This window comes from Macaca mulatta, chromosome 11 (genome assembly GCF_049350105.2).
Source record: "Macaca mulatta isolate MMU2019108-1 chromosome 11, T2T-MMU8v2.0, whole genome shotgun sequence".
Taxonomy (NCBI): domain Eukaryota; kingdom Metazoa; phylum Chordata; class Mammalia; order Primates; family Cercopithecidae; genus Macaca; species Macaca mulatta.
This window is the reverse complement of record NC_133416.1, coordinates 88,239,162-88,253,281: the sequence shown is the minus strand read 5'-3', so window position 1 is coordinate 88,253,281 and position 14,120 is coordinate 88,239,162. Positions and strand designations below refer to the sequence as shown.

The window sequence follows — 14,120 nt, the reverse complement described above, 5'->3', positions numbered from 1 at the left end:
CACAGTGTGATGGCAAGTGATATTTTTGGAAATAATCATTTATCTTAGATAATGATTAGATTTTACTTTCTTATAAATGAATTATTAAATGTTTATTCACAAACTCATTCACTACAGAATATGACTCCATGTACTATGAGGCCTACATTAGCTACTGTGTAGGTGAAAAAGTGAATAAAACATTACCTTTATCTCAAGGAGCTTTTTCTCTGGTAGGAAGATTACATAGGTACACTAATAACTGGATTAAAAAGCAAAAATGAACCAATACATTAGGAGAAGGTGTAAGCAAAGTACTCTGGACTTCAAAGAGTGGTAAAATAGTTTCTAGCATGGGGGGAAGTGAAACGAAGGGAGTTTACACTTCCAACAGGGGTCTTGATTTCATGGACAATATAATTTCTAAAAATCTGGCTGAGAATATTCAAGGGGTTGGTTGTATTGTTGCTCTTTTGGATTCAGTTTGAAACAGTTTTTAGCCACTTATAATTGTGAACAAATGGGGAAAATAGGAAATACTAAATAGTTGCTTCATCATTTAATAATTCCCTATATTTTCTATTAAAATTTGTCTAGTGCTTATCTTCTTTATATTGAATCCTCTCGAAATTTAACCTAAATTTTAGTAAGTTGTAAAGTGCTTTAAAACAAAGTTCCAGTTACAATTTTGATAAAAATTTAAGTCAGTATTTAGCATATACTCATCTAATTAAAATGAAATACAAGGCTTTCTGCTTGTGTACATTATATGTACACAAGCATTATACAATATATACATTATACATGCATTATACAACATAGCTCACAAAAAAATATGGTTGGACCACTTAAAATTTTAAGACCACTTAAAATCAATGTAACTAGAGTCTTTTAACATTAATAAATGCATTAACACAGCATAAGCTTCTGTAGATCCTTGAACACTAGCACTGGTGCTTCCTGTTGCATAAGATTCTACTGGCGAGCTTTCATTTCAAAATGTGCTTTCAAAGAATGGCCAGTAGAGACTGAGAGAGTGTAGATCTTAATATTAATTATTTTCAAAACAAGGGCAAATGTCTTCCCAACTTTAGATTCCTAAAATCATTTAACTCACCAACAGTTCACTAAAGAATCTTTATTATTTTTCTTAAGGCTTTCTAATATTGGTAAGGTCTTCTCTTTAATTGTGAGAATGTCTCTCTCTAAAACTTCAAAACATGGCATGCTAATAATCCAATAAAAAATTAATGGACAAAAGATATTAATGGCACTTCAGAGAACAGTATCAGCATTTAGTCAGGTGTAGTGGCTCACACCTATAATTCTAACACTTTGGGAGGCTGAGATGGGAGGATTGCTTGAGCCCAGGAGTTTGAGACCAGCCTGGGATATAGCGAGATACCATCTCTGCAAACATAAAATAAAACAAAATAAAAGACAAATGACCATCAGGCACCGGATAAGAAGTTCAACTTTATTTGTCATTAGGGAAAAAAATAAATAAATCACAATGCAATATCACTATGCATTCACTAGAAAGGGCAAAATTAGAAAGATCTGGAATTGTCAACACTAAGTGTTTACAGCTGACATTCTCATAAACTGCAGATAGGAATATAAATTAGTGCAACTACTCTGGAAAATTGTTTGGCACTATCTACTAATGTCCAACGTGGGAATACCCCATGAACGATTCATCTCATTCCTAAGCTCATCCCCAATAAAATGCATAAATATTGTCAACAAAATTTGTGTACAAACATATTTATAGCAACATTATTTGTAATAACCCCAAACCAGACATTACCCAAATAAGCAAACTACAACCTCTTGCAATGAAATGAGTGAAATTCATCAACAGAAAGTTGAGTGAAAAAAATCCAGACTCTAAAGAGTACATGGTATTACTCAATTTGTATAAAGCTCAAAAGCAGGTAAACCTTTAGATGTCTGAATAGCAATCATGTAGGGGCTGAGTAAGAAATGACTAAACAGAGGTATAACATGGGCTTCTGGGGGCCTGGAATATTCTGTTTCCTTGCCTGCTTACATGGAATTATTTTGTTTGTGAAAATCTAACAAAATTTATTCTTGTGATCTGTTCTCCTATCTGAATATATATTATATATCAATAAAAGTTCAAAAATTGCATGCCAGGAAAAGAAACGCATGAACAACTATAACTTCTACCTCATACTAGCATCATTCCCCTATTTACCAAGCATGGAAAAGGTAATTTAACTTACAGAGACACACTTTTTAGTGGCACTGACTATAATACAAATGAAGTTTTTATTGTTTATTTAGGAAATTTAAGGAAAGGAAACAGATAATACACGCCACTGCATCTTTTCCCCTGAACAAAGACAACCACTGACAGGGCTGAATTTCTGCAAGTCCTGGATTTTGTGTCTTAAGTGTTTGCTTAAGGAAATACTGATATGACAGATGAAACAATGTCAGATTATCTTACTCTGACATATGTCTGGGTAGATGGAATACATACTTTGAAGAAAATATCCTACAGGGCAGGGGTTGGAAGGAAGAATTCTCATGGGACATGGTCCTTGATTTCAGAATACTTTTCTCCTCTAAATTATTTGACCTTTATAATTACAACTACTGCCATAATTATGTTTCAAAAAATTACCTTTAGTTAAGATAATAGGCATTTGCTGTTTGAATTAAATCAGGAAAATTAAACACACAATTGGTTTTATCAATTTTCCCAGTATACATGTATTCATGAAAATTGCTCAAATGCCCTTCAGGGGTCACGTTCTTATTTAGTGAATAAATACATAAAAATACACAATTGTTGAAATAAAAAAAAAAAAAACAGAGCACACTTGCCACACACAGAAGTAAATTCAAAATAAAATTAGTGATGGTGAAAATAAATATAAGGATACTTTAAAATGACTAGAAGTATATATATAAGAAATATATACACATATAAATACACTCTCACATATACCTTTTATTTCACTGAGGCTTAATATAATGACTAACTTGGCAAGAGCTAACAAGAGCCAGGATACAATAAAAATATACATGTCTTCTAGAATGCAGATCTTCTGAGTTATAAGTATGGGAAATCCAAGGAGGATATATTCATCTTGAACTACCAAGCTGAATGTAAATAAATTAAAATCCTTCACAGATAGAATTGGAGTTTACTTGGAAAGATAATCCAATTCCATTACTGATACAATTTAAATCTAAGACATTCCTACAGTAAAAGAAGCTAGAGTCATTTAGAAATTTCAAGAAGTATTTCATTCATTTATTCTTTCATTGACTCATTCATCATTCAACAACTATTTACTACATGCAAGGCACCGTTCTGCAAACAAATACAAAGTCACTGCCCTCATGGAACTTACACTCTAGAAGAGAAAATGACACTAAAAAAGACAGAATAATAAAATGTAAGGAATGATACTGAATAATAAATACTAAATTAAAAACAAAGTGAAGACCGGGCGCGGTGGCTCAAGCCTGTAATCCCAGCACTTTGGGAGGCCAAGACGGGCGAATCACGAGGTCAGCAGATCGAGATCATCCTGGCTAACACGGTGAAACCCCGTCTCTACTAAAAAATGCAAAAAACTAGCCGGGCGAGGTGGTGGGCGCCTGTAGTCCCAGCTACTCGGGAGGCTGAGGCAGGAGAATGGCGTAAACCCGGGAGGCGGAGCTTGCAGTGAGCTGAGATCCGGCCACTGCACTTCAGCCTGGGTTACAGAGTGAGACTCTGTCTCAAAAAAAAAAAAAAAAGAAAGAAAGTGAAAAAATGAATTTATGAAGTGGTGTGGAAAGGAACATTTGTATTTCGTGTGCTCAGAAAACATCTCACTGAGAACATAACATTCAGGTAACATGGACTATAAGATATGTAGAGGAAAAATTATTTCAAGTGGAGGGTAGGCAATTGGGATAACTTTAGGCATTAACTCTTCCAGAAATCTCCCTAGACTCTATTTACCTCTGACTGAGTTGACTGCCTTCACATGTGTTCCTACAGAATATAACATTAACCCCTATTATGATCCTTATTCGGTTATATTGAAATTGCTTGTTTACATGTTTTCTTATCTCCTTGACAATAAGAAATTGGTTCATTTACTTTGTATCGCTTATTCCTATCAGGCTTTGGCATACAAAACAAATATTTGTTGAATGAATGATGGATCTTAAACTAGGTCCAAATCTCTGTACAAAGACCTTAATAAAGGATTATTTTAAGTATTTTCAGATGTATAGAAAAAATGATAGTTTTGGAAAACTTCTGCTTCTCGATCATTCTGTAAAATTTTCAGATCTTTCATGTTACCAAGACAAAGTAGCCTGTCTTGTTGGCTCATTAGTTAAATAAGAAATACAAACTAATTTAATCAAGTGTTATCTAGCCAGAAACTTCCAGTAGAAATGAAACATGGGAGATTAAAACAAGTAACGTACAAAGGCACTTCTTTTTGTTTGTTCTCAATGGAATTATCCATTAAATCTTTTCTTTCTCTGTCTTCTCTACTTAACAAAATAAAGGCCACAGGGAATCAGAAGCAAGTAATCAAAGTAGCACACAATGCTTCTCTCTTTCCTAACAGTTCTTCCTTTAGTACTTTAGAGAAGAAAAGCCTGGGGAATCAGAGCTGTCAGCAGGTGAGAGAAACAGTCCTTTCAGCTACTTTGATATCAGGCTAAACTGAAACCAGGGAACCAGCACAAACACAGAAAGGGTTTGAAAAATGAGTTAGCAGGAAAGCTTCTAAGCAAAACATATGTGTATAATTGTCATATACACTTATGTAATTAATTAATTGAAAACCAACAATAGAAAATGAGAATGGCAACATCTCTTCTTATTTTAGGTTTCTCTAAAGCTTTTTCCTTGACTCTGATGTTTGATTATGTATCAAATTCAGTATGTGGATATAGGTAATATTTTTACAATATGTAAGTAAACTTACATTTTGGTATACATTTGTATACCAATAAGAATTTGCCAGTGTTTTCATGAGAGTGCAGCAATATGCCAGAATCACAGGCACAATTTTTAATCATAGACTAAACCTCTTCTAAGCTGAAAATGCAATCCTAAAACAAAACATAGATTATAATAGGTTTTCAGGAAATCTACATTATCTCTTACAATAGAAAGCAACCTCATAAGAATAACAAGCTCATTTGGTAACAGAGTGCCTTTCTAACTCACCCCCAATGTAAGAGCTGTATCTGTATACTTAATCCCAAAAATATAGTTTTCAGTTACAGACCAATAAAAAATACCAAACGATGTATTTGCAGCATTATTTTTTTTTTTTTCTGTCTTGAGCTGCCCAGCATTTGAACCCCATTCTTAGTAGACTGAAATTCCCCTTGTTTGCATCCTAGAGGGAGAGAGGGCCCCAGTTCCTACTATTAAATCAAAAGAGGACAAGATATTTCTTCCCCACTGCCTGATTGTTTAGGCAAGTCACCTAAGTTTGGCCAAGTGAGTGCTGTATGGTAGACGCCTCGACAGCAATGACTTGACTTGACCATACCCTGAGAAAGACCCTGTATGACAGGCACACCTGAATATATGTTCAGATTGCTGAGCTAGGGAATACAAATCCAGGAGTGGCCAATCCACATATCCATTCCTTATATCTGAGGAATATGTCAGCCCTATCCAGTCTGGGATCAAAGCCTTTTGATTTAGGGTAAATGGAAGTTGCCAGGCAGAGACTGTTAGGGGGATGGTGCTAAGTGAAGATGCTATAGAAACTGCATGCTTTTTGCAAGTCGTGCGGTTCTCCTGCCCAGCCTGCCACCAGTGGACTCTCCCCAGTATGTAAGGCCCCAGTAAAACCCCATGACTTGTATGGGGCTCTGGGTCTCTTCTTTGGCCTCTTGAACTTGGTGCCATCCCCACTGGAGTCAATAGGGGTTCAGCACAACAGATGTTCCTACTCTGTCTTTCAATCTAGAAGATTGACTCAAGGCAGCGAGCCTAGTTACTGGACAGTTTGTGGGTTCTTCTTAACTCCTCACATCTGCTCTTTCTCCCTTAGGGTTTACTATTTTTCTAAGCCTGGCTCTTCAGTCTTCCCTTTTCATAAGGTCTTTCTTTAATGTTTAAATTAGCTGAGGTTGGAATTTGTTGCTACAACCAGGCTGACACCCAGTCTAAGCAAATCGGTCTAACTCTTCTCTCTTGTTTGCAACAACTCAGTACTGGAAAGGTGATTATTTAATCTGAGTTGCCTTTCTTGAAATTTCTTACAAGGCAAAATAAGAACTTGCTGATGAAAAAGAATATAATTTCAAAGAGTCAGGGAGAGTTGATGAAACTTTCTAAAAATGGAATGGAACCCTTAAATGGGTTCAAAAAGCAAAAGGAGAGAATGCAATTTTAAAAGCCTTCATGTCAAAGCAAATGCCTCCAAACCCTGGCATGACAGACTCTGCTCAACTTCTGTTTCTCAACCAGTGGCAATCTTACCATTCAGCAGACATTAGCAATGTGTGCAGACATCGCAACTCGGGGAGGTGGGGGTGTGTTATCAGCATCTGTTAGGTGGAGGCAGGGATGCTGCAATGTGTGCAGACATCGCAACTCGGGGAGGTGGGGGTGTGTTATCAGCATCTGTTAAGTGGAGGCAGGGATGCTGCTAAATATCGTGCCACATACATGGCAGCACCCACAACAAAATATTATCTGATCCAAAATATCAATAGTGCCAAAGTTGAGAAATCTGCCTTACACCATTACCTCTCTTTAAATCATTTTTCGTAAATATTCCACAGAATTTGAGTAACTTTCCCATAGTCCATTTAGGAAAAGTATTTCCCAAATACTTTTTATAATTACTTCTGAGGCCCTATTTCTACCCTAATGTTAATAAAAGAGAAAAATCTCCTAACTCATCACTTAATATGATCCACCTAAGAACTACACAGATGGGAAAGAACTCAAAAGAGCAAATAAGCCAAAGGGATGAACATGTTGAAAGAGCTACAAAGGCCCAGGAGTGTCTAAGGGAATAACAAGACATCCAGGGCAAAAGAAAGGGTTGTGTGCATTGTCAAGAATTTTGGAAAATGAAGCTTAGAAGGAATGCTATGACCAGATTTCAAAATGTCTTAGACACCACAGCAATCTAGATTTTACTCTCTGAATAACAGCATTTTTAAAGAAATAGATTTTTAAGTGGCGTAGAGAAATATGTTGTTTCTTAGGAAAAACACACTGGTGATCATCTAACATGGGCAGAGCCTGGTGACAGGGAAGGCAGTTGGAAGACTGTTTCAATAGTACAAGATCTGGGGAGCAGCCAAAGGTGATGGTAATGTGGATGAAGAGCAAAGACCAGAGAAAGGTTGACACATTTTCTCAGGATTTGTCATCCTCTCCCTGTAAAATGAGCATCATTTAGCACTGTGAAACATAAATTGAAGGCTATAAAAACTGTCTGCATGAGTTAACACACCTGTATTCATTTCCAATGTGTATCAAAAGAAAAACATGGCAGCATATTTCAATGCATTAGAGAACTGAAGGCTCTACAATGAGAATGTATGCTATTTAAGTAATTTCTATATGACTTCCTATATATATATAAAAATATATATATATATAAATATATATATATATATATAAAGTTTATGATATTACCTGCTCCAGAACTTCTTTATAGGTAAAGGTTGCTTTAGTGTTTGTAACAGGACTGTCATAGATGATAGCAATCTTATCCCCTTTACCGTTTTCAATATGACGATCAATGGCATTGTAACAAATGTTAAGCATTCCTTCCACAAACCTGAAAAATAATTGAAAAGTAAAAGTGAATGATTGCTTTAAAAATATATTGTCACTTAACAAAGTTATTATATTTCTAGTTTGATAGAGCTGGCCTTAAAACAACGTTTCCTAGTGCATTCTATGACAAGTAATGATAGCTGTAAACTAAATATTTAAGATGGTACACAGTGTACTTTTTTATTTTAATAAACATGTATTTATTTTGATGTGCACTAAAAAAAGTACATACCTCACAATTACAGCTGGCAACTTTGTGGATTTTATTGCTTAGGATAAAACTAGAGTATAGAGCACCAAAATCAGGCTTTATACATAGATGAAATAAACTGTATGTAAGTGCAGTGCAGAGGCATTGGGGATTATGAAAGGGCAAATGGCAGATGTGTGACTGAAGTTTTGGTACCTGCTGCAAATAGAAAAACTTACTGAAAAATTCTATTCTGCTTTGAAATATCTATATGTATTTTTTATTTCAGTTAAATGTGATGTCTTCAATTTCACAAAGAATATATAAGCTCTTTTCTGCATGTTTGAAATGCGTCATAATTTGAATAAAGAAGGGACATGCATATAAAATATTTATTTTTAAAAACCTTTGCAATTCAGTGCTTTTCATTTCTTAATTGATCAATGTTTTCCTTTGAAAACACAGAAATCATGTAGATACATGGAATAACTTTTTAAGGAACTATAACTCATTTTCCAAAGGAAAAGGCTTTACATATACCACATTTTTAGTAAAATGGGAATTAGAATAAAATATACAAGTATGGTAATGGTCCATTTCTTCCAATGTCAGACTACCAAATATAGTAACAATGCAAAATAACAGGAAAATATATTGAAGCAAGCAAAAAAGCTCTTGCTAAATAGCTGAATATCACTTTCAGGTATTCACTCAAAGAGCCCTGTGTGAAATGAAGCTTTGGATTAAAAGCAGCTATAGATACCGTGGCAGCATTAAAAAATAACAGCCACAGAGGCCAGGTACAGTGGCTCACACCTGTAATCCCAGTCCATGGGGTTGGGGACCCTGCTCTAGATGACACTCAAAACCCGTTGTTCTACTCTGTTTCATTTCCCCTCATCCAACTTCACAACTCCAGCTGTACTGATTACAAAGTTTGCAGTTCCTTGAATTCAGTCAGCTTCCACTTCTGTGGCTGTCCTTCATTTTACCACCACCCTCCCCAAGTAGTTCTTAAGCCCTGGGTACCTGTGTACGTATCTCCACCATAGCACTTATCACATAGCCTAACTTAGAACATTGCTCCACTCAGATGTTTCCTTCATTACACTGTAATCTACCTGAATGCAGAGACAATGTCATATTCTTCTTGGAGTCTTAAAGACTATAAGAAGAATATGACACTTTTTTAGATCCTAAGATTACAAGGAGAATATATACAGCACTTGCCATGTATTAGTCATTCAATATTTGTTTGATGAATGAATGAATGAGAATATGAGTAAACTTTCAAGAAGCATAGGATTTAGAACCCAGATAGGGTAACTAGGGAAGTTTTTACTCTCCATTTTAAAGTCAAGAGAATAGAGATAAGAATCATACCCAGGACACATGGTTAGGAATTGGAGAAAGCCATCCCTGAAAACCAAGTCTAGATGTCTAAACTGGTGTTATAGTTGGCAACATTATATTCACTCATTCACTTATAGATGATTTTATATTTTTCTCTGCTCCAGTTCATTGCTTCTTTTCTCTGTCACCTGCATTCTGCTGTTGAGCCCATCCCTGAGTTTCCATTTTCATTATTGTATTTTTAAGTCCTAAAATTTCCATTTGGTTATTTTTTATATATTTCACTTCTTTGCTGACGATTTCTACTTATTTATGGAAACTTTGTAAAAAAAATTGTTTTGAGTGTGTTCATAATTTTTCATTGAAGCACTTTTATGATGGCTGTTTTAAAATACTTGTCAGGTAATTCCAAACTCTGTATCATCTAAGTGCTGGCACCCACTGATTGTTTTTCTTATTCGGAGTGAAATGTTCCTGATTCTTGCATAACACATAATTTTTGGATCTTTGTATAATGAGTAAATCATATCTAGACACCTCAGGTCTTATATTACAAGACTCTGCAGATTATTAAATAATCTGATTTAACATACGCTCTTTGGGTGATGGTTATGCTGAAAGCCCGGACTCCACCAATAAGCAATATATGCATGTCACAAAGCTGTACTTGTACCCTCTAAATCTATAAAAATAAAAATTAAAAAATAAACAAAAATAATAATCTGATTTAAATCTTCTGTTTTACCAGGTCTTCTCTGACACTGTACTGGTGGGCAGGGAGCCACCTCATTACTACCAGGCACAGGTATAAGTCCCAATTAATCTCCAGGTTTCCTTGACACCACTTCAGCTGGGGGATGGCTCATGAATGATGGGTCACGGTAATAATTCAGGCTCCCAAGAGCTTTTTATAACACCATCCTAGGTGAAAGGAGAAGGGCACTTTGTGACTGCTCCCCCATACCCTTCATGTCCTCCCACGTGACTGGGTGGGAGGACCTCCTTACCTTCTTACCGTAGCCAGAATGAAAGTTTCAGCTCCCCACATAAACTAATCTGACCCCACCAAGGGAGGAGTCAATGTTTGGGGCACCTTGGTACGCCCTGGCAAGAGCAGAAGTCTAGACTCTCCACCAGGTCTTTACTGGTAAGGATGAAATTGAGGCCACAGTATTTTTCTGGAGTGTTTGGCTGGATTAGGACAGCACTCACCTAAAAGTTTTCTGTCTTGCTATGCTGTCCCTTTCTTGGTTCTGTAGCCAGGGAGAGAAAGCTTTTATTGGGGCTTTTTAAAATCTGTTCCTATTGGTGCTTCTGGGTTGCCAGCTTCTTAAAAACCCAGTGTGGGTTACAAAAAGAAAGAAAAAAAAGAACCCAGGGAACTCATTGCCATGCCATTCCTCACATCGCTAAATTTCCTAGCTGGTTGACCTTCTCTCTACCTTTCAGAGTCTTCTTATGTGTGTTTGATATACAATGTCCTAGGTTTTTTATTGTATTTAGAAGGAAGTATATTTTCTCTGTCTTGTCTTCAAAACAGAAGTCTCTAAATAACACTTATCAATCTTTTACTCTAGTCCAAGACTTCAAGTCATATATGTTAACAAATTTAATTTTAAAAAACCTTTCCCTATGAAGCAGGTATTATTATTAATCCCATTTTACATACAAGGAAACTCATGACAGCAACTTGCTCACAGCAGTCTGATTACAGAAGAAAGCCCTTAAACATACAACACTACTTCTATAAACAATACTCAAAAAACTTCAACTTGGAATTTTTTTCAATTGTTGGCAACTTTAGAGTAGTTTAATATTGAAAATATTAACACTCTAGGATTTTCTTTTTTAAAACTACCTGTAGACAATTTTTTTTTAAAGTAAGAGTACCTTTTGGAGGAGGCAATATTAAGATCCAAATGAGGGTAGGCTCTGCAGGCAATATTATGCAGAACTGCTGCAGGAGACAGCAAATCAGCATGGTCCAGAGGCAGTTACAGGTAATGAATCTACCAGTATAAACAGGCTAAGCTTAGAGACTGGTTTACTGTGGCTGACTAGACCAAGTGACCTGCAAGAAGCCTCCCAGCTCAAAGATTTGATTATTCTACTATGACTAGTTTCTTGTTTTATTTTAAATCAAATCATTTCAGTAAAGGTCAATTGAATGCCTTCTATGTGCTGACTCTTCACTGTTCCTTCTAAATTCGTGGACAGGTTTTAAATGGTTTGTCTCCCCAGATTATAACAGTAACTAATGCTCACTGTAAAAATACTAAAAAATATACTTTAGAGTATTTTCTACTCTTTCTATATACAAACATACTTATTATATAGTTTAATCGTTTGCCTCTGTATTGAGGATAGCAATACAAGTTTTTCCCAAGGTCCTGAGGAATTCTCAAAAATTATGGTAATTATGGCATAATATTCCATTCAATGAATGGCTGTTCAATAATAAAATTAATCCTGTGTTGTTACTAATTGCCTTTCACAACATTGTCATTATTTTAAATGATCCTAGGATGATGTTTCTTGCAGACAAATATTGGTCACACTGCTTTCTAATTACATTAGCAGGCTAGGTTCCTACAATCAAACACATGCACATTAAAACTGAATAATCAAATTGCTTTCTGGAAATACTGAATTAATCTATATTATCATCAGTACTCCCTGAATCTAACATGAGCATCTAACTCCTCTCAATGCAGATGACTCTCAATCTTCTCCAGTTTTTTTGTTCGTTTGTTTTTGTTTTGTTTTGTTTTGTTTTGTTTGTGAGATACAGTCTTGCTCTGTTGCCAGGCTGGAATGCAGTGGCATGATCTCGGCTCACTGCAACCTCCGCCTCCCAGGTTCAAACAATTCTCCTGCCTCAGCCTTCTGGGACTACAGGTGTGCACCACCAAACCCAGCTTTATTTATTTATTTATTTTTTTGTTTTAGTAGAAATGGGGTTTCACCATGTTGGCAAGTATGGTCTCGATCTCTTGCCCTGGTGATCTGCCCGCCTCGGCCTCCCAAAGTGGTGGTATTACAGACATGAGCCATTGTACACAGCCAATCTTCTCCAATTTGAAAAGTGAAACAGTTTCAATTTTGGTTTCTTTGGTTACTAGTATTAAGCCACACATATCCTCCCCCACGTATGTTCCTCACACCCTCACCTGCGCCCATGCACATGCACAGACGTCACAGAAACTTTTCTGGGCCTAGAGTGTAACTTTCTGAGATGGGAGGATTTTCTCCATAGAGGATCCTGTACAAGATTTAAGACTTGTGGAACACAAACAAGGCTCTATATGACTTCTGGAAAGTCTAGAAATCCTCTCTCATTGCCTCTTCTTCCTCAAACAATCATAGGAAGAAGGATTTTAGTAACCAAAACCTCCATTAACTTACAAGTGAAAAAGGATCTTTATTCAGATTCTGAAATGTACTTCACTCAACTACCTATATATTGACACTCAGTTGAGCACATGTGTGTATATATGTGTGTATATATAGGCAAGAGTGTGTGTGTGTGTGTGTGTGCATAAAATAGAAGAGAACATAAAGCCAGGGTATGGGGAGAACATAATTTCGACATATTTAACAAGGGAAAGACATATTTGCAATATTTAAAGTGTTTGTATAATTAATAAGAAGAAACTTACAAATCCAATAGGGAAACAATTTCAGCATGATATCCACTGATGAAAACAAAATAAAAATGACCAGTAAATGTAAAAAAAAGATGCTCAACCTTATTAACAGTCAAGAAAATTAACATTAAAATTATAAGATGTCATTTGCCCCTCTGGATTGATATAAAAACATCATACGTAGTTATAGTGAGAGTGAAGAGAAAACAGCATTCTTGTATAGTGTTGGTGAGCAAATAAATTTGTTCAGCAACTTAGGAGGGCTCAAAATCAGTATCTAATATGTATTTAACATTTTAAATACATATTGTGCATCATTAAAAGGAATGCAATATATATGTGATATATACATATATCAATATGAAACAATGTCCAAAATTAGTTTTTTACACAGCCAGAGCAAGTTGTCTGTGTGTTTATCTATGTTTTGCATTATATAAGTGCACAAGCAGTATGGAAACATGCTTAAGAAAATAATAGTGGTAAACTCCAGGTAAGAGAAAAATTGGAGGGCAGTGATAGAAAGGGGATAGTCTATATTTTTATGTAATAAAACTTCTGAGTTATTTAAGCATGTATGTACATACTGAATGGGTGATTTAAATATTTTTAAATAAAAATACAAATTTTAATGGTCTACCTTGCTTAGTTTTTGGTTTAACTGACTCATCAACTTAATAGTCAGCATAATTATGATTAAATAAAAATATTTAAGTAAAAATATAAGTTTAAATTTTTCTTCTGGTAAAAAGAAGGATTTCTTCCACTTATAACAACATCTAAACTCAGTTTTATGAAACTAAAATCTGGGCCATAAAAATTTTGCTTCTGCCTTTTATTTTTTCAACAAAATCAACCTCAAACAGCTGAAAAGTCAATAATAAATGGCTACACAGAACCTTCCGATCACAAAGAGAAAGATGCTATCAATCATTCCTGCTGTCCACCATGATTTTGGTTGCCTTGCTTCTAGGCGTTTGTAAGATTTCACATTCATACCCAGTGGAAATGAGGCATGGCCATGTTGCTTTCTGTAGCCCAGGGACTAACAAGAGAAGGAATGCAAGCAAAGTAGTCTCCAAAAGCCAGCGGGTACTTACTACACATCCTCCACCCTGCCTCCCTGCCTCAAAGGCCAATGACA

General features: G+C 35.7%; 1 protein-coding gene across 2 annotated transcripts in view; it reads right to left on the bottom strand.

The window, feature by feature from the left end:
* The window catches only part of ACSS3 (acyl-CoA synthetase short chain family member 3), a 187,385-nt gene that overhangs the window by 149,402 nt on the left and 23,863 nt on the right, over nucleotides 1-14,120 (bottom strand). For both annotated transcript variants that reach the window (XM_077953210.1, XM_015152354.3), the window contains exon 2: nucleotides 7,643-7,787. In XM_077953210.1, the coding sequence (XP_077809336.1) occupies nucleotides 7,643-7,787 (145 nt within the window). The remainder of the gene's footprint in view (nucleotides 1-7,642; nucleotides 7,788-14,120) is intronic.